This window comes from Saccopteryx bilineata, chromosome 4 (genome assembly GCF_036850765.1).
Source record: "Saccopteryx bilineata isolate mSacBil1 chromosome 4, mSacBil1_pri_phased_curated, whole genome shotgun sequence".
In the NCBI taxonomy this organism is placed as follows: domain Eukaryota; kingdom Metazoa; phylum Chordata; class Mammalia; order Chiroptera; family Emballonuridae; genus Saccopteryx; species Saccopteryx bilineata.
Window position 1 is genome coordinate 103512063 of NC_089493.1, and position 21736 is coordinate 103533798.

The window sequence follows — 21736 nt, forward strand, 5'->3', positions numbered from 1 at the left end:
CTTATCAGGACTGGAGAAGGAACATTAGAGATACAGCAAAGATTAAGATAAGAGAATAGTAAGACCAACCTGATGCTAACTGAAGATGAAGTCCCTGGCCGGTTGGCTCAGTGATAGAGCTTTGGCCCTGGTGTGTATGTCCAGGTTTTATTCCTGGTCAGGGCACTCAGGAGAAGCAACCATCTGCTTCTCCACACTTCCCCTTCCTCTTCTCTCTCTTCCCCTTCCCCAGCCATGACTTGATTGGTTCAAGCACTTTGGCCCCAGGTACTGAGAATGGTTCAGGCACTAAAAATAGTTTGGTTGTGAGCATGGCCCCAGATGGGCAAAGCATAGGCTCCAGATGGAGACTGCCAGGTGGATCTTGGTCGGAGTACATGCAGGAGTCTGTCTATCTCCCCTCCTCTCACTTAGAAAAGAAAAAAAAAACTGAAGATGAAGAGGATGTGGTACTGGCACAGAAAAGGGCAAACACACAGAAATGAGCAAAGAGACAGACCGTGTATATAAATATAATACATGAAAGAGGTAAATGGTAATAATTGGAAGCATGGACTTTTTTTTAACTAAAGTATGGGACAATTCATTGTAGTAGCACATATCACTCCAAACACAAAAATCAGTTCCAGATGAATTAAAAGCTTAAATTTGAAAAATAAAACCTTAAACATTTAAAAGAGAAATAAAAGTATATAACTATGAAGTAATAAAAAAATTGACATTTGATATAAACCATCAGGAATCAGATATATAAAATCATAATGACCAGGTGGTGGTGCAGTGGATAGAGCATTGGCCTGGGTTGCTGAGAGCCCAGGTTTGAAATCCCAAGGTTGCCAGCTTAAGCATGGGCTCATCTGGCATGAGCTTACCAGCCTGAAGCCCAAGGTCGCTATCTTGAGCAAGGGTTCACTGGCTTGGCTGGAGTCCCCTCCTTGACCCCCCCACCATAAAGACACATATGAGAAAGCAATCAATGAACAACTAAGGTGCTACAACTATAAGTTGATGCTTTTCATCTCTTTCCCTTCCTGTCTGTCCCTCTCTCTCACTAAAAGAAAGAAAAAGATCCTAACGAGATACCCATTTATATCTACTGGGTGGGCTAAAATTAGTGTCTGAATAAGTTGGTAAAGAAGTAAATCAAAGGATACTCATATACACTATTTGTAGAAATATATAAGAATTTTAGAAAGTAATTTGGCTATTTCTTTGACAGGAAGATAAATCAAATGCTATATATCCAGACAATCAAATATTGTACAGCAATCAAAATGAATGAACAAACTTACATGTAGATAAAATTCAGAAACATAAAGTAAAAAAAAGTTAAGTGTCAGAAACAGTATAATACCATGTGCCAGATCAAAACCAAGCAAAACTAAACAAGATGCTTTTTAGTGAAATATATACATGTGATACACTTTTTAAAAATGCAAGGGAATGACATATAAAAATTCAGGCTAGTGATTACCTCTAAATGAAGGCAGAAAGAATGGTAGATAACTTTAATAGTATTGTTAATTTCAGGACTAGCTAAATCTGACCCTGCCCGTTTCTGTGAAGTTTCACTGGAACACAGCCACATTGACTCACTTACCGATTTCTACCACTGCTTTTGAGCTATAACAACAGAGCTGACTGAGTAGGTGCAACAGTGACTACATGGCCCACAAACTAAACCTGTACTATCTGGCCATTACAGCAAACATTTGCGAACTCCTGTTTTAGTTGTGTTGAATTCACAGGTGTTCATTTTATTACTATGCTTGATAAGCCACATCTTAAATATATTTTCCTGTATATATAAAATATCATTAAATATTTTTTGAAAGACTATCTCTAAACTATACATTTTATTAATTTGGAAATTACAAGTGCTCGTGACATATATATTGAATTTTCTCTGTTTTCTTATCATATATACATAAGTCAGATCTATGAAAAATAGAAGTAACAAAAAACTGAAACTGTTAACAAACACATGGTTCTTATGAACACAGAATAACACTAAAAAACCAAAAATGCATACCTGAAAAGATTAATAGGCTTAATATTAATTTCTTGGTTAAATCTGACTGTAAAAGATACATTAATCACTAAGTATTTTCCCCCCTTTAATATGTTTTTCCTTCAAGACCTAGCTTAAAAAAAATCATAACTAAACATTTGCCTTTCTCTGCAAAAGGAAACTCATTCACTAACCATAGAAACTGGCCTTATTATTATACTTAAAAGATAATATATGATATAATCAGAGGGCAACTGATTGCTATTAAATTTTTTTCATCAAATCTAAATAGCAGATCCTTACTGAGTTAGCAAATCCACAGCACAAGAAAGTGGTGGAAGAAGATGCTGAATTACTTCCTCAGTAAGGAGATCGCCACAGTGGGAAACAAAGCTCTTGATAGCTGAAAAACAGAAGAGACCTTTACTTGGCAGAGTGTAATGAACTATAAAAAAAAGTAGTCAGTTATTGTCCAATATTTGCATTTTTATTACAGAAATAAAGAAATGTGTTAAAAACAGAAAAATTCTTGGAACTCTAGTATACAAAGGAAGCTAGTGTCTTATATTTCTAATCAAAGCTTCCTAGAATTACTAACAGAGACCACCAACCAAGTTAACAAAATGTTTCTTTCCTGGAGTTCTCCTCAGCTCCTGAGCTCAGAAGTAGAAGAATAGATTAGCTTAGACCTAAAAGTGCACCAGTTCTATACTAGTTCCACAGAACCATACTACTTTTGAGTCAGTTTTTGTAGATGTTACAGGAAATACATAAGTTTTTATAAAGAGTTAATTTCATATATATAGAATAAAATGAATATTTTATAGTTAGACTGTTTAAAGATTAATTTCAAAATTGTTTTCCATTCTTAAGAGTAAAAAAATAGCAATAATAAACATACCCAAAATCAATGCTTTCGCATCTTTTCAGGGATCCCACCCTTCCTTAGTTCAAGTTTTCATAGTGGATACTATTTTTCAATGGCCTATTATAAAAAGTACAGCTTTCATATATAAAAAACTAAATGGGCCCTAGCCAGTTGGCTCAGAGGTAGAGCACTGGCCTGGCGTGTGGAAGTCCTGCATTCAATTCCCAGTCAGGGCACACAGGAGAAGGGACCAGCTGCTTCTCTACTCCTCGCCATTCCCCTTCTCTCTCTCTCTCTCTCTCTCTCTCTCTCTTCTCCTCCCACAGCCATGGCTTGATAGGTCCAACCACATCTGTCCCGCGTGCTGAGGATGGCTCCATGGAGCCTCTGCGTTAGGCACTAAAAATAGCTTGGCTCTAAGCACGGCCCCAGATGGACAAAAAATTGGCCCCAGATGTGGGTTGCATTGTGGATCCTGGTTGGGGCGCATGTGAGAGTCTGTTTATCTCCCTTCCTGTAACTTGGAAAAGAAGGGAAAAAAAACCCAACTAAATGGAAACATGCTTAATCAATGCTAATTAAATCTAACCCTAGTATTTCTGAAAAGAAAAAATGCCTACTTAAAATAAAGCGATCTTGACATTTCTCAACTGGAGTACATCTATAATAATAAAACGTGTTATCCTAAAGATCAGAACTCTCAAATTTGGCTTATTAAATATACTCCTGTTATAATCACCATCTGAATATTGTCAATTATATTCAATTACAAAAAAAAATTACCAGAAAAAGATTTCCCCTTTTAAATTAAATAAAACATTCAAGTAGATATAAAGTTAAAGAGTGGGAAAAGCCAAAGGAAAGGGAGCAAAAAGACTAAACTCAACCTACCACAGAGTGCACCAGCTCGTCCTTCTAAGGTTACCTGCCATGTAAATGAATCTCCTCGGCTCTTTTCTGTTTCTAGATCTTTAGGAGACACTGGAAAGACACACTTCCACAACAGCAGAACTCGGGCAAGATGATGACTGACAACTGCGGGACCTGTAATTCATTCAACTTATCACTTATAAAAGAACCCAAAGTGGTTGCTCTTTACAGTCTATTAATAAACATATTATAACCCACTACTGCAACACTTTGTCCCTTTTCTTACATTCTGACTCCAACGAATGTACTACTGAATGAATTATTATCTGAAGCCATGGAGTACAGAGAGAAAAAACAAGGAACTAAGAGTTAAGCCTGGGCTCTGGTGTCAGCACTTTCACTACTGCTGTGAACTCGGAGACTCAGTTCCTTTTATCTATAAAATGAAGCCAATATCACTTGCACTGTCTCCAAGGAGTTGTCTGACCCAAATTATAGTGCCCTTTAAAGTAGTCTTAAAAACTGTAATGTGGCCTAACCTGAGGTGGCGCAGTGAGTGGATAAAGCTTCGACCATGAATGCTGAGGTCACTGGTTCTAAACCATGGGCTTGCCTGGTCAAAGAGCATACGAGAAGCAACTACTACCAGCTGATGCTTCCTGCTCTTCCCACCTTTTGCTTCCTGCTCTTCCCACCTTTCTCTCTCTACCCTTTCTTTAAAATCAATAAATAAAATCTTAAAAAGTCAAAAACAAAAACAATTATAATGTACCATTGTAAATGCAAGATATTACTGTTTTGGTAACAACACTGCATCCCGACAGTAATGCTATTATTTTTAATAGCACCTTGTTCCAGGATAAAACTCCTATGTGATACATCTAAATGGAATTTTTATAAAAAGATTTCAGAGCAACCTCAATTACTGAACTAAGGAATCATGAATACACAAAGCCATTAATGAAAGGCAACATACAATGCTAGTATTTTATTTGCCAACATTATTAGTTAAGGGGGAAAAAATAAATGAAAGTATAAAAACCAAAACCTACAGCTTTTCTCCCGAGTAATGTTGTTTAAAATTTTGGGTTGCCTGACTAGTGGTGGCACAGTGAACAGAGCGCAGACCCAGGACACAGAGGTATCCAGTTCTAAGCTCGTAGGCTTGAGCCCAAAGGTTGCTGGCTTGAAGCCAAAGGTCACTGGCTTGGCTTGAGCCCCCTGGTCAAGTCATGCACAAGAAGCAATCAATGCACAACTAAAGTGAAGCAACTACGTGCTGATACTTCTCACTCACTCTCTCCTCACTCTTCCCCTTTTTCTAAAAATCAATAAATTAAAAAAACAAAAACTTTTGGGGCTAACTTAAAATTCTCCTATAAGTACCTGTTCTCTCTTACCATGTCTCTTCTGTAGTATAGCAGCATAACAGCTGCTCTGAGCTCTGGAATGAGAACACCTAGGTTAATTACTGATTCCATGCACTTGCTGTGTAAACTTGGTTAAGTTACTCAACCTTTTTGTACCATTTCCTCATCTCTAAATGGGGATGACATTACTATTTACCACACTGGACTGATTCTGAGACTTATATGAGTAAGCACTTATCTAACGGCTGACACTATATAATTATACTATTATGAGCCTAAAGGTAAAAGAAATGGGTATTTGCAAATTAACCTTTTTTTAATGCATGCAATTTACTAAATTAAAATAGAATTATTTCTTTCTTCTGACTTGCTTTTTAGTAACAGGCCTTTGCTAATCCCAACAGCAAAATAAGACTAATTCAACACTCTTTGCTCACTACTTTCTCTGATGTAGTACTAAAAACAAACAAACAATTTAGAATTGGAAAAAAGGAAATTAAGAATAACTGTCAGTGTGTGTGAGGGTATGTATGCACACTGGCACACTCACATACCATGGGCTGTGGGAACAGAGAAAATTCTGAAAGCACAATTTAGTCAGATACAAAAAAACCCAAAAAAACAGAGTCACTGGCAATGCTCATAGTTGACTAAAGTTTCATAAATCTTTGCTATTGTACTAAGATATCTCATTAACTCAATAGTGAACAATGTGGCATCACTTTCCTAGACAGGTATCAAGATTTATTTCAGAGACATACATGAACTAAGTTGATAAAAATGAGTTTATGGTAATTACAAAGTTAAAACATAAACAAGAGTAAGTTTATTCAATTAAGAATATTCTATCTAGCAAAAACCACACACACTGTATAAGCCACCCATAAATCTGTAAGTCAAATCAAAGATGTTTTATGTGGCATCAGATAGACTGGTAAGTGTAGCAAAAGAGGTTAAAAATGTTTAGTTCACATTTGAGAAATGGTCCTGAATGTGGTCTATTTGAGTTAACATCAGTTCAAATCGTGAATGTATTAAAAATGATAATAGAAAATTTAATGATGAAGAAATTGCTGAAAATGCAAGAGGTGTAAAAATTGAAAGGCAAAATTAATAAAGCACTTAGATTGTCATTTAAAAAAATATTTTTTAATTTATTGATTTTAGCAATAGAGGGAGAAAGGGAGAGGGAGAGAGGGAGAGGGAGAGAAGGGGAGAGAGAGGGAAAGAGGAAGAGAGAGGGGGAGGGAGGGGAGGGAAGGGGGAAAGGGGGAGGGAAGGGGAGAAAAGGGGTGAGACAGGAACATAGATCTACTCCTGCATGTGCCCTGACTGGGGATGGAACAAGTAACCTCTGCACTTCAGGACAACGCTACAACCAACCAAGCCATCTGGCCAAGGCTCAGACTGTCATTTAATACTATTTCCCACAAAAAAGAACCAGGGCTCATTTAAGAAAGGAGCCTGGTTGCAAGCCCTGGGCAGGAAATGTACAGTGTTGGGACATCTTGCCACGTGAAAAACAAACATGTTATCAAAGAATACCAGCTTCATGTTAAAAGGACACATGAACCAACTTAAGGGGACTCCAATGGACTAAAGGTGAGACAATGTGATGATCAAAAGGCATAATGACTGCAATGGACTGAAATATATAAATATATAAAAACCCCTAAGTTTATAATGATACCTAATAGCAAAAACCACACTGATCCCCTTTAGAAGTTGCTAGAATAGTAGCAACACATTCTAATAATTATAATTAAGGAAAACAATAGTGCATAGAAAAATAGAATAAAGCACAAGAAAATGTAGTAAATAAAATATTAATTTAAAATTTAAATTCTTTTTTGCATGTTTCATAATAAAATATGTATAACTGAAATATTACATTAATTTTTTTACTTTTTAAGCGAGAGAGGGGGGAGATAGAGAGACAGACTCCAACATATGCCCTGACCAGGATCCACCTAACAACCCTCATCTGGGGTCAATGCTTGAATCAACTGAGCTATCCTCAGCGCCCTGGGTTTCGACACTCAAACCAACAGAGCCACTGGCTGCAAGAGGGGGTGAGAGAAAGAAGGGGGAGAGGAAGGGGAAGAGAAGCAGATGGTCGCTTCTCATGTGTGCTCTGACTGGAGATCGATCCCACAACCTCTGCGTATCAGTATGATGCTCTAATTAACCGAGCTATCTGGCCAGGGGCTGAAATATTACATTTATTAGTAGTTTGTATTTCTCTTTAGTTAACTAAGAATATCAATATGGCAGGCATGGAGCATCCAGGGAAAGGCAAATAAAAACCTGACCACATTACTGTGAAATGACGATTTATGTCAGGGGCCAAGAAACATTTTCTGTACAGGGCTAGATAGTAATTTTTTTTTTTTTTGGCCTTTAAACCTATATAGTCTCAGCTGCAATCATTAAATTCTGCTACTGTAGAGCCTAAAGGGTACAGATGATATGTAAACAAATCACTGTGGTTGTGCTCTAATAAGACTTTATGGATACCGAAAAACTGATTTTCATATAATTCTCAAGTCACAAAATTACTATTTTAAAACCATTATAAAAGTAAAAATTATTCTTAGCTTGTAGGTATAAAATAGGCAGCAAGCCAAATTTGGCTTATGGGCTTAACCTTTTTTGAGTCCAATAAATCTCTTTAATCATCTCAACATTACTTTTTTTGTACTTTATTTTTTATTTCAGTGAGGGAAGGGAAGGCAGAGAGACAGACACCTGCATGAGCCCTGACCACCTGGCAAGCCCACTAGGAGGCAATGCTCTGCCCATCTGGGGCCATTGCTCAGCAACTGAGCTATTTTTTTTTTTTAGCGCCTGAGGCAGAGGCCACAGGGCCATCCTCAGTACCCAGGGCCAACTCACTCAAAACAATCAAGCCATGGCTGTAGGAGAGGAAGACAGAGAGAGGGGAAGGAAAGAGAGAGCAAAGGGGAGGGGGAGGGGTGGAAAGGCAGATGGTCACATCTCCTGTGTACCCTGACCAGGAATCACATGCCAGGCCTATGCTCTACCACTGAGCAAACCGGCCAGGGCCTAGAACATGACTTTAAAATAAAAACATTACTTAAAGTGTTTCTTCATTTATTTTTTTTTTTTTTTTTTTTTTTTTTTTTAAACAGAGGCAGAGATAGACAGGGACAGACAGGAACGGAGAGATGAGAAGCATCAATCATTAGTTTCTCGTTGAGCGTTGCGACTTCTTAGTTGTTCATTGATTGCTTTCTCACATGTGCCTTGACCGTGGGCCTTCAGCAGACAGAGTAACCCCCTGCTGGAGCCAGTGACCTTGGGTCCAAGCTGGTGAGCTCTTTGCTCAAGCCAGATGAGCCCGCGCTCAAGCTAGCGACCTCGGGGTCTCGAACCTGGGTCCTTCCACATCCCAGTCCAACGCTCTATCCACTGCGCCACCACCTGGTCAGGCTGTTTCTTCATTTATGATCGCTTATTTTAATTTAAGCTGCTTTTAGATCAAATTACTTTAAAGGTATCAAAATGATTTATTGGTCAAATCTAGCAACTTTTATATTGCAACAATAAATCACATGACTACAAAGTAGAGGCTTAAGACAAAAGAAATAAAATTGAGTTTCAAAATTACAGGATATAACTATATAGTCATGACCGTAAAATACATAAGTGATATTTAATAGATATAATTTAAATGAGCCCTATCCCCTTCAATATAACTACTTATTGGTGTTATTAATTCCCATAACAATGACAGAAATGTTCTCTCATCATTATTTGTTTTGGAAAATGTTTTTTCTTCCCTGGAGATGAATATAAATAATTTTTGGAAAAGCCAGAGTCACTCAAAGTTAAGCCTGAAAGATAATCAAACTGTTACCTAATGTCATCAGAGCAGCAATCAACAACCATCCAGCTTGTGTGCGCTGAGCTGAAAGGCGACTATTTTGAGTAGCAGAACACAGCAAATCCTCTGCTAATGTCAAAATAATCTAATTACATATAAAAGAACAAGGCAAGAAAAAAAAGCATATCAGTTTATAGATTACTGGACAAATGAAAGCAATAAAATTAATGCTTGTAAAATTAACTCTCACATATAAATAAATATAAGTAATAAAGAACTGTCATTCATGTAAACCAGAGATTTTCAACCTTTTTCATTTCATGGCACACATAAACTAATTGCTAAAATTCTGCGGCACACCAAAAAATATATTTTTTACTGATTTGACAAAAAAAGGCATAATTTTGATTCATTCACATTAGATGGGTTTGTTGTGTTGGCTGTTGTCTTTTTTTTTTTTTTCATTTTTCCGAAGCTAGAAACGGGGAGGTAGTCAGACAAGACTCCCACATGCGCCCGACCGGGATCCACCCGGCATGCCCACCAGGGGGTGATGTTCTGCCCCTCTGGGGCGTCGCTCTGTTGCATCCAGAGCCATTCTAGCACCTGAGGCAGAGGCCATAGAGCCATCCTCAGTGCCCGGGCCATCTTTGCTCCAATGGAGCCTCGGCTGCGGGAGGGGAAGAGAGACAGAGAGGAAGGAGAGGGGGAGGGGTGGAGAAGCAGGTGGGCGCTTCTCCTGTGTGCCCTGGCCGGAATCAAACCTGGGACTCCCGCACGCCAGGCCGACGCTCTACCACTGAGCCAACCGGCCAGGGCCTGTTGTCATTTTTTTATTTGATAATCTAAGGGAAAAGAGATCAGTGTACCTGACTAAATAGTCAGGTATTGCATGTTTTAAAAATTCTTGTGGTATGCTGGTTGAAAACCACTGATGTACACTAGCCTGAGCAGGCGGTGGCAGAGTAAACAGAGCATCCAACTGGGATGCAGAGGACCCAGGCTCAAAACTCCAAGGTCACCAGCTTGAGCCCAAAGGTTGCTGGCTTGAAGCCCAAGGTCACTGGCTTGAGCAAGGGGTCACTGGTTCTGCTATAACTCCCCAGTCAAGGCACATAGGAGAAAACAATTAATTAACAACTAAAGTGCTGTAACAAAGAACTGACACTTCTCATCTCTCTCCCTTCCTGTGTGTCCCTATCTGTTCCTCTGTCAAAAAAATCAAACAAACATAAAACTATCCCCAGGACAACATCTTATATAAAGAACTATAAAATAAGAGTAAATTGTCAAGGTTAAATATTGGCATACTAAGTATACATAGAAACCCTATAATTCTTTATAGGACATTTGTAACAACAATGCACAGCTGTTTAAGTTGAGCTGTACAGAAATTGACTTTATTTTTAGTTTTAGGCAACCATGTTAGACAGTAACTAACAGAGAAAGCTTCATTACAGGAATCTCACTTTTTAAAGTTGTGCATACCACTGTGGTACCTGAGTGGCTGAATGCTACTATAGAGGTTAAAAGTTTTCAAAATAATCTTACATTGAAGTAAGTTTCAAAGTACAGTGGGAGTCATTAAAATGTTGTATTTTAAAAGTCTATGAAACAGGCAGTGTTATAAACTGAGAGGAAAAATCAGATGTTTCACATTTATGAATAATGCAAGCTTGTACAGTACAAAGGCCAATAGATATCCAATCTGCCTGAGAAAGTATCTGTTACCAATCATCTCTAGAATAGCAGCAAGTGTTATCAGTTGGTATTTAAATTTTCTGAAGAGGAAGGCTAGTGGATTTTTAAACAACCAACCAACTTATTGATAACTTAGAACTACTTGCAGCCTATAGTCAATGGATAACACTCAAAGAGTGAGGACCAAACAAACCTACTACTAGTTCAGGCTACTTAAACTAGTAACATCTGATATTAAATTTAATAAAATAAATACTATAGCAATTCTTTGCTTTAGCATGATGTGATGTGTTAGTTTAGAATATAACTAAAATAACAAATTTAAATGAATAAAATCACTTTCCAAAGTTGCCAATCACACCTCAATTCAAATGGTGTTGGCAATACTCTAAATAGTTTTTATAAAGTGATGATCATGTTCTTTGCAAAGTCTTAACCGTGGAGGATACACTAGAATACTCACTGATAAACATACAGAAGCAACAATGAGAAAGAAATGAATAGTGCTAATTTACTTTAAAAGACATATTTATGTGTCTGAGGCTCAGGTAAGACGGGCTTTCAATTATGAAACAATATTCTCTGACAAACTGCAATTCCAACTGGCTACTCAAAACTAAGCAAATACTTTGTTTTATATTTCATTAAAATTATTTTTGTTCTCTTCAAAATTCTTTGCACATTAAAACTGGGTTATTTATTTACTAGGTTCTATTATCACTTATCTGTTTGGAAATGCGACCTTCAAAAGCCCTGAATTTACAAAGAAAACAGTATGTTTGGGCAGCAATGCAATGTTAGGGGGACTTTTTAATTTTTTAGTATCACTATGAACTCATGAGGGTTTATGTATTTTGTGAGTTTCAATCCACATTTGCCACTGTTTTTCTGATCCACGCATTATTCCATCTTTGGTCAGTGGGAGCCCCTTCAGTTATCTCCTGTGTGCTTTTACAATGAACACATTCTCTAAGTCAGTGGTTCCCAACCTTTTTTGGGCCACGGACCAGTTTAATGTCAGAAAATATTTTCACGGACTGGCCTTTAGGGTGGGATGGATAAATGCACAAAATAAAATTATGCAACCGGCGTAAAAACTGTGGTATTTTTAAAATATAATTGTTGAACTTACGAGACAAGCATCAAGAGTGAGTCTTAGACGAATGTAACAGAGGGAATCTGGTCATTTTTTAAAAATAAAACATCGTTCAGACTTAAATATAAATAAAACAGAAATAATGTAAGTTATTTATTCTTTCTCTGTGGACTGGTACCAAATGGCCCACGGACTGGTACTGGTCCGCGGCCCGGGGGCTGGGGACCCTGCTCTAAGTAATGACTGCCTTGCTTTTTGGCATGACCAGATAGTCTAGGCTTATACTATACATTTCCTGCTGCACACCGGGAACCAGCTACTCCTCTATGAAGCTCTTGTTCCTCTGTTGGAAATGGGATTGAGAGCCATAACTTGGGCACTAAGGGTCGTCCCTGCTACTTGGTTGTCATTGCTCTTAGGTATTTTCACTCGACAGAGGACAGAAGTGTTTTTAAAAAGAGGAAATTGTAAGTTCATAGTAATATTTTCAATTCAAAATTTAATATATGAGCTTTTACTTAACTTTCTTGATTCTACAGCTGTAGCTCTTTTTTTAATATGGAAAATATTGGTTCCTAAGAACATGAAGTATCTACTTTAACTATATTTAATTTCAAAACAACATCACCAATAATAACACAAACTATAAAATTATTAAAGTTTAAGATTTCTTTTGCAGCTCTCTTTATTACAATGCAATTTTAAATGCCTTTTATTTGTTTTTTATTTATTCATTTTAGAAAGGAGAGAAAGAGGGAGAGAAAGAGGAGAGATACAGAGAGAGAAGGGGGGGAGGAGCAGGAAGCATCAACTCCCATATGTGCCTTGACCAGGCAAGCCCAGGGTTTCGAACCGGCGACCTCAGCATTTACAGGTCGATGCTTTATCCACTGCACCACCACAGGTCAGGCCAATTTTAAATGCCTTTACGAACAAATTCCTTTACTAAATGGAGATACTTTCACAATAAGCACTCCTGTTTGAGTGCGGATAAAACATTATTTAACCAACTCTCTTTTTTCACAGTAATTATGTTTATAATATTTAAAACTGAAGCAGTATAGCCCTGGCCGGTTGGCTCAGCGGTAGAGCGTCGGCCTAGCGTGCGGAGGACCCGGGTTCGATTCCTGGCCAGGGCACACAGGAGAAGCGCCCATTTGCTTCTCCACCCCTCCGCCGCGCTTTCCTCTCTGTCTCTCTCTTCCCCTCCCGCAGCCAAGGCTCCATTGGAGCAAAGATGGCCCGGGCGCTGGGGATGGCTCTGTGGCCTCTGCCTCAGGCGCTAGAGTGGCTCTGGTCGCAATATGGCGACGCCCAGGATGGGCAGAGCATCGCCCCCTGGTGGGCAGAGCGTCGCCCCTGGTGGGCGTGCCGGGTGGATCCCGGTCGGGCGCATGCGGGAGTCTGTCTGACTGTCTCTCCCTGTTTCCAGCTTCAGAAAAATGGAAAAAAACAACAACAATAACAAAAAAAAAACTGAAGCAGTATAGCTGATTGCTGAGAAATCTGTCCTACGTGACTGTGACTGGGTGATACATAAGACGACTAGAATGTTTTTAGGAAAAACTTACAAAGTCATTATTGTATGCGGAAAATGAAATCATTACCTTGCCCTTTCCGTGAGGAATTCCTAAAGGACAATGTTTCACTGCTCCCAACAAAGCTGCCACAGCAAAACTGAAGCCCGTCACGGCTTCAGGTGAAGACTTCAGTACAGTAAGCCTTTCAAGACAACGATCTAAGAGAGGCGTTAGGTAAGCAGGGGACGCCACAGCAATGCAGCGCAAACACCAGGCTGCTGCCAGTCGCACAGAAAAGCTAGGATGAAGAGTAACTGCAATAACACTGTCAAGAATACCTGGAAGGGCAGAAAAAACAAATGATGTCTTTCTTAGCTACACAGATAAACTCACTTAGCAATTAAGAGAGTCAAAGGAATAGTCACATGGATAAAGTACACATTACCTTTATCAAAAGCTAAATCTGAATTCAAAAATACATAATTGAAACTAATTTTTTGTATCTAAGAATTATTTCTTCTAATATATCACATGAAAACTGGCTTAAATTAAAAGTACACAAAAGAAAAACTGTATTTCTCAAATAAGCCAACGTTCTGCTTACTTTATCTTGAGATCATTTTCTTTTTAAGATTTTATTTATTGCCTGACTTGTGGTGGCTCATGGATAAAGTGTTGACTAGAATGCTGAGGTCAAAACTACTAGTTGATGCTTCATGCTCCTCCATCTCCCCTTTCTCTAAAAAAAATCAATAAATAAAATCTTTAATTTTTTTTTAGAGAAGAGAGAGAGAGAAACAGGGGACAGAGAGGAGTGAGGAGCTTCAATTCGTAACATGTAGTTGCTTCTCTTATTGTGCTCTGACCAGGCAAGTCCTGGGTTTTGAACCAGAGACCATTTCAGGTCGATACTTTATCTACTGCTCCACCACAGATCAGGCTCAAGATCATTATCCATTAAAAATTATCATTAGAGCCCTGGCCGGTTGGCTCAGCGGTAGAGCGTCAGCCTAGCGTGCGGAGGACCCGGGTTCGATTCCTGGCCAGGGCACACAGGAGAAGCGCCCATTTGCTTCTCCACCCCTCCGCCGCGCCTTCCTCTCTGTCTCTCTCTTCCCCTCCGGCAGCCGAGGCTCCATTGGAGCAAAGATGGCCCGGGCGCTGGGGATGGCTCTGTGGCCTCTGCCTCAGGCGCTAGAGTGGCTCTGGTCGCAACATAGCGACGCCCAGGATGGGCAGAGCATTGCCCCCTGGTGGGCAGAGCGTAGCCCCATGGTGGGCATGCCGGGTGGATCCCGGTCGGGCGCATGCGGGAGTCTGTCTGACTGTCTCTCCCTGTTTCCAGTTTCAGAAAAATAAAAAAAAAAAAAAAAAAAATTATCATTAGTAATAGTTCTAGCAGTTAAAAATTATCAGTAAGTAACAAAAGACAAAAGTACCTTAAGAAGAAATGTTACACCATGCTCCATCCTCCTTAAAAAAAAATCCCTCTGGCACATTAATAGATGTAGTTGGTATACTTCCTATCTACCATATTGCTCTTATATGAAAACAAAATGTTAAACTCAAAGATTTCCTAGGTCCTCAATGTACTACTAACCAACTATGAGAACAGTGGAGTAGCACTACCAGTAAGAAAAAATGTCTACATATGTGATAATTCAACATACATTTTCATGAAAACATATAATAGTTCATGTCGAATGTTACTTAAATAATATATATTTATCCTGGGATAAATACAGACAAAATATAATGTAAAGCTTCAGTCCACAGGAAATGGGTATCACAAAGAACGGAAGCCATTAAAAATAATTTTCAAAAGTGATTAAATAAAAGCCAGTCACAATACGAAGTGTCCAAATAGGCAAATCTTTAGAGACAGAAAGCAGGTAAGTGATTAAGGGCTAAGGGAAAGGGAAACACAGTGACTGCTAATTGGGTGCGGGGCTTCTTGGGATGAAAAACATTCTGGCCTGACCAGGCGGTGGCGCAGTGGATAGAGCGTTAGACTGGGATGCCGAGGACCCAAGATCGATACCCCGAGGTCTCAGGCTTGAGCACGGGCTCATCTGGTTTGAGCAAAAACTCACCAGCTTGGACCCAAGGTCGCTGGCTCGAGCAAGGGGTTACTCAGTCTGCTGAAGGCCCGCAGTCAAGGCACATATGAGAAAGCAATCAATGAACAACTAAGGTGTTGCAATGTGCAACGAAAAAAAACCCACAAAAACTAATGATTGATGCTTCTCATCTCTCTCCGTTCCTGTCTGTCTGTCCCTGTCTGTCCCTCTGTCTCTGAAAAAAAAAAAAATCTGAAATTAGATGGTGGTGGTAGTTGTACAATGTTAAACATACTAGAACTACTGAACTGTACACTTTAAAAGAGTGAACTTTGTGTAGTGTGAATTATCTTTCACAGTTATTAATTTACAAAAAGAGAAAGAAAACAGAGGTTGCTTGCAAGAACTTAAAGGAAGTGAATTTGTTGTCTTCATAGCTTATGAGATAAGAATTGAGGTTTACTTCTCTATTTTTCCATTATCTTAAATATCCCCAGAAAGGGGAGGGTGCTGGGGCAGCAGGAGAGATGTAGAGAATAATCTTTAATAGCAAAAGCAAACCCCCCCTCAAATATATACATATTTTTAATAATCTTGAGTCTATGCATTTCATAAAATGTCTCTAAAAATCTATTAGAAATGAGGAATCTATAAAATATGAGCTATATGAGGGAAATTTCCTTCCTTGGAAAAAAGTTGTCTACCCCTGCCTAGCTGGGTAGCTCAGTTGGCTGGAGCGTCATCCTGATGTGTCAGGGTTGTGGGTTCCATCCCCAGTCAGGGAACACACACGAGCTGACCAGTGAATGCATAAATAAGTGAAACAACATATGGATGTTTCTCTCTTTCTCCTTCCCTCTCTCTAAATTCTCTCTCCTTTCCTCTCTAAAATAAATAAAATTTAAAAAATTTAAAAAATGAAAAAAAAAGCTGTCTAGAGTAAAAGTAAAATCAAGGTACTCAGATGATACCTGCACTCGAATCCTGCAGCAAAGGCGCAGCAGTGGTGCCGAGACTGTGGATGAGATTTCCAAGTTCTTGCAAAGCACACACCAGCATGTGTTGGCTGGCTGCTACATCTGTGGAGCCAAGCCGGGTTTCCAAATTACCGTCATTCATCACAGCATCTGGTAGAAGTATAAGAATTAATTATGTAACAATGCTTCATTAAAATAGATTATAGGGGTTGAGTGTTACAAGTGAAAAAGTATAAAAGCAAAAATTAATACCTGCACTTGATCTATATGAGACCTTTACAGCAGTAAATGAAACACTAAAAAGGGGACTTGTACTAGTAAAGAATTAAACTAATATATCGAATCAGTTCAAGCAACCTGACCATAGTTCCCTTACTACTCCTTTAGCAAGTAACACAGAAAGGGAGAACTAGTGAAAAATGAAAAAATATTCCAATTGTATTGATACACAAGATGAGCAGAGCTGAGTTAAAACAGCACAGGATCTGAGATAAAGTACAAGTAATTGATTCAAAAACAACATATCAACTTCTGTATGAAGACCATGAATTCTGAGGAAGGCTATTATCACTAGCCTTTAAGATCTGTACATATATATCATAGTTATTACCAAGTTAGATAACTGATGTCTCATCTGTATAGTGACTACTTTACTCTGAAACAAGGGATGTCTATTATTAAAGTGTTTTTTGTAATATAGCAATATACCAATCTAGGTTTTCCTTAGGGACAACTCAGTTAGTACTGTTAAAACAGACTGTCTTAGTAGATCCATACCCACAATTTTCTTTAACTTCCAGATAGCCTGGCAAAGATCCTTGGCAGCAGCAATTTGAGCCTTCTCTCCAAGAAGACCTCCTATAGTAGCTCGAAGGATAAAGGAAACACAGCGCCGACTGCAAACAGCATCAATCTGAACTTGGGTGGCTTTAGGGTGTGACTGTGACACAAGGCTTAGAATGTGAGAAAGAAAGGCAGCAAAATTTTTCTCCAGCCATGCTCCTCCTAGTGTTGAAATAAATACCACATAAGCCTAAAAAACAAAGGAGTTTTATCTTCAAAATGAATTCATTTCAATTCTATGTTAATATTTTCTCTTCCACGAAATATGCAGAATATTTTTTATAATTTCTCATTTATAGATATTTTAGCTGCATAAATACTGTACTATTTTTTTGTTTAAGCTAAACTAAAGTCTGCAGTCTTTTGTTTGCTGCCTGTTTTATTTGTCGGATTGAAAAGTTTCAGAATAGTCACCATAGCCAGATAATATGCAGAATGTGTATGTGGCTTCTCTGAATAAAGAATTGAAGCTCTTTCACATTCTGAACAAGAGAATCCAAATCAAACATATGAACACATTGTAAGAATTAACTGTGTTCCAACATCAGGACTCAAAGGGATTTCAGTTCTAGAAACATGTAAGTTTATAGTGACAAATCATTGCTCTTTATTTTCAAGAAAGTTAATGGTTTATCTTACTCCAGAGATACAAAGACAGTGATTTTCTTATGTAATTTGTTTTTTTTTTTTTTAAACATTTTTTTTTATGTTTTTTTTTTTTTTTTAAGATTTTATTTATTTATTATAGAGAAGGGGGGGAGGAGCAAGAAGCATCAACTCCCATATGTGCCTTGACCAGGCAAGCCCAGGGTTTTGAACCGGCAACCTCAGTATTTCCAGGTCGACGCTTTATCCACTGCGCCACCACAGGTCAGGCGGTAATTTGTTTTTTAAAACCACACAGTTTACAACTTTACTGAGACATTTTACATTTTTATGAAGTCTGATATCATACAATGAGGACAGATGTGAATACAAAGAAATACAGGTTCACTTGAACCATAATGGCATTTAGAAAACAAGATAATTCAAAGTAAAAACGTAGAGACATCTGTATTGTTTTATTCTAAGGCACTTTTCCCAGAGTTTAGCTTTTTAGGTTTTGTTTAGAGACTAAGAATGTAAGCAATAAGTTATAACATACTGTATTATTTACTTAGGAGTTGAAACCATGTGAAATAAAAATACTATATTGTCCATGCTGAATAATATATATCTATAGCTTAAACCTGAATTGTATACGCACACATAAACACAATGGAAAACATGTTAAACCACAAGATATATGAAAGCACAAGGCCTAGAAATAAACAAAATACTCATGTTTCAAAGGAAATAAACAAAATATCCCATTATTAAGAACTGAAAACATTGTGTGTAATAGCCTATCTAGTTGGCTTTGTCTATGGTAAATAAGGTTCTCTTACTCGTAATCTAGTTTTTAAAAAATGTTCTGTCCTCACCATATCTACTTATAAATATCAAAGTATAAGTGATGATCTTGAATAGTGTCACTTTTGTCTGGAGTCAGATCCTAAAACTTTCATTACAGGCCAGTGAAAATTACTTTTAGGTGCTGATTTGTGATTCAAACCTGAGTAACTCCAACACGAACATCCCTACTGACTGAACTGGTTCCTTTAAGCATATCACCACTGACTCGAAGAAATCCTGAACTCCCACGTAGAAACCCTGTTCCTAGCAATTCCAGAACTTCCTCCAGAGATACTCTGCGAATGCTTTGACGTGAGGCTGTTATAACAAAGAACAAAACACATCATTTGTATTTGGCAGACTAAATTTTAATACATGGTCTTGATCAGAATGTTAACTGAAACAAAAATAAAGTAAAAATCCAAATAAAATGCAAAACTTACAGGACATTATACACATTAATACACAAAGTCACATAAACGTTTGGAGATCAAATCACAATAGACTCCGAAGTATCATGTCAGTCAGACCCTTCAAGTCCACACCACTTTGAGATGATGCTCTTTTCTTTTTTAAAAAGTTTATCTATGAAAATTGACATTTATTTAAAATTATATATATTTGGTTACAATATGAGAAAACTTTAACTTTTTAGAAATCTTAATGCTCAATTATAAAAAAGTATTATTTTTCAAATTTGGCAATAATTTAAAAATGATATATGGTTTTACCAATAGCCATGTTAAAACTGAAAGACACTTTTAGAGACTAAAAATAAATTTTGATAAATCATGATAAAATAAACAAAATTATATATATATATACATTTTTTTACCTGTCAGGTTGTTTGGGAAAAAAAGGTTCTCCAAAATCCTTAGAGTAATTATTACCTCTGGATAAGAAAATTTTTGAATGATATTTATTTTATTTGTCTTTCTAGATTTTTTAATGTGTTGACATGAGACTATAACACTTCCACTCTCTTTTCCTCAAAGAAGTTAAGGCTAACGGTATACTAAAATAAAGGAAAACATAAATAAACTGCCCTAGTTCTCCATAAATGAAAATGCAAAACCATGCTTTGAAAATTTTTTTAAAGCAATTAAAATGCCAAAATCATAATTTTATTTTTTCTACATGTTCTATAATTTCAATGAAACTTACATGAAGTAACCACCGTGTCCTACTTTTGAAAATTCTCAACTGCAAGTACAACTTTTGTTATATCCCTAGTCTCTGAAGAAATTTAAGCCAAATATTACTAAAACTTCTCAGTCAGCCCTCAGGCTATAATAATCAAGAAATTAATTTGTGTTCAGTTGACACAGTGGAATTTCTCTTTCTGACTATCTAGGGAATAGTATCTCCTTTAAAAAAAATCTATTTTCTCCCTTTCATTTTTCTAAAAAACAATGGTCACAATCTCTGACCCTTGTCACTGATTCAAGTCATATGTAGTACAGAAATAAATATCCATTAATCAAGAATATGAAAAAATTCTACTCCTTATCCTAAAGAGGAGATAACCAGTAGAAACAAAGGAAAATCTAGTTGGCCTTTGGGAGAGAAACCTTAGTGAACAGTACAAAATCCATGTCCTCATGGAACATAAATTCTAGGAAGGAGAGACAATAAATATTTATATAATATATAACTAGGCAGATAGTATGTTAGACAGTGATTGAAAGCTACGCAAAAAATAGAGCAAGTAAGGAACAGTAGGGGTAAAGGGGAAGCGTGCTTTTAAATAAGGTAGTCAGGATATGGTTCATTGGAAGGGTGACATCTGAACATAATTCCGTAATAAATGAGGGAATTAGGCATGCAGATATCTGGAGAAAAGGTGCTCCAGCAGAAGAAATAGCTCAGGAAAAAGAGCCTTGAGGACGGATATGATGCCCAGTGACGCCAAGCAGAGATATGTGAAGGGAGCAGTGGAGGGGTCGAGCAGGAGACAGGCCAGGGTGAAAGATGGGGAGGGAGTGGAAGACAAAGGACTTTGTAGATCCTTATAAGGATGTGAGTGACGTGCCAGTGGAGGACCTTGAGCAGAGGAGTGATATAAGCTGTCACTTGGCTTCTGTGCTAAGAAAAGAGTAAGTGTCCCTGGCCGGTTGGTTAAGTGGTAGAGCGTGTGGAAGTGCTGGGTTTGATTCCCAACCAGGGCACATAGAACAGCCCATCTGTTTCTCCATCTCTCCCCCTCTCCTTTCTCTCTGTCTCTCTCTTCCCCTCCCACAGCCAAGGCTCCACTGGAGCAAAGTTGGCCCGGGCACTGAGGATGGCTCCATGGCCTCTGCCTCAGGCACTAGAATGGCTTCGGTTGCAACAGAGCAACGGCCCAGATGGGCAGAGCATCATCCCCTAGTGGGCTTGCCAGGTGGATCCCAGTCTGGCCCATGCAGGAGTCTGTCTCTCTGCCTCCCCACTTCCCACTTCAGAAAAATACAAAAATAAAAAGAGAGAAAAGAATAAGTGTGTTTAAATCAATTGGGAAGAAAATTACAAAAGACATTCTGAAAATAATTAAATGAATTTACCTGCTCCTGAATATTTGGAAATTAAAGCCTTAGCCAACACTGTCCCTAGTAGCTTTGAAACTGAAATCCGCACATCATAATTGGAACCTTCAAAGGACTTAAAACATAGTGTAGCCACACTGTCCAAATCTGTACTCCACATAAAGCTGGCCTCATTCTGAAGTTCGAGGAGACACTACTCAAGTGGAAAAACAGAAATCAATAAAAAACAAAATATACAAGTCAGGTTCAGATCTATACACGTTGTAGAAACAATCAAGATCTAATAAAAATAATACACAAATGAAAAGTCTCTAAACAATGATTACAGGGACAAATGAATACTTCTTAGAAGTCACGTAAGCAGTATGTCTACATGGTGTGGGAGGAGGACGCTGTAAAACCGTCTGAAAAGTTAGTCTGTTCACTATAAGCAATGGTGACAGTAATTCTAACACAAACAGCTTTACTATAATATCTAATCAATTATGTTAATCAAGTAGGATAAAAACAAATCACTTTCAAACAATATAAACTTTACAAGTAAATTTCAGTTTACACAGTTATAGAGAAAAAGCTTAGTAGAGTAGGAGTACTGAGTCGGATCATTTGAACTTATT

The 21736-nt window shown here is 37.9% G+C and overlaps 1 protein-coding gene across 2 annotated transcripts in view; it reads right to left on the bottom strand.

Annotated features, from left to right (window-relative positions):
• The window catches only part of HEATR5A (HEAT repeat containing 5A), a 134084-nt gene that overhangs the window by 92212 nt on the left and 20136 nt on the right, over window positions 1–21736 (bottom strand). For both annotated transcript variants that reach the window (XM_066277674.1, XM_066277673.1), the window contains exons 6-13: window positions 21138–21312; window positions 18758–18915; window positions 17098–17353; window positions 16315–16470; window positions 13371–13621; window positions 9000–9111; window positions 3771–3923; window positions 2315–2414 (exon numbers count right to left, since the gene is read on the bottom strand). In XM_066277674.1, coding sequence (XP_066133771.1) covers window positions 2315–2414; window positions 3771–3923; window positions 9000–9111; window positions 13371–13621; window positions 16315–16470; window positions 17098–17353; window positions 18758–18915; window positions 21138–21312 — 1361 coding nt within the window. The remainder of the gene's footprint in view (window positions 1–2314; window positions 2415–3770; window positions 3924–8999; window positions 9112–13370; window positions 13622–16314; window positions 16471–17097; window positions 17354–18757; window positions 18916–21137; window positions 21313–21736) is intronic.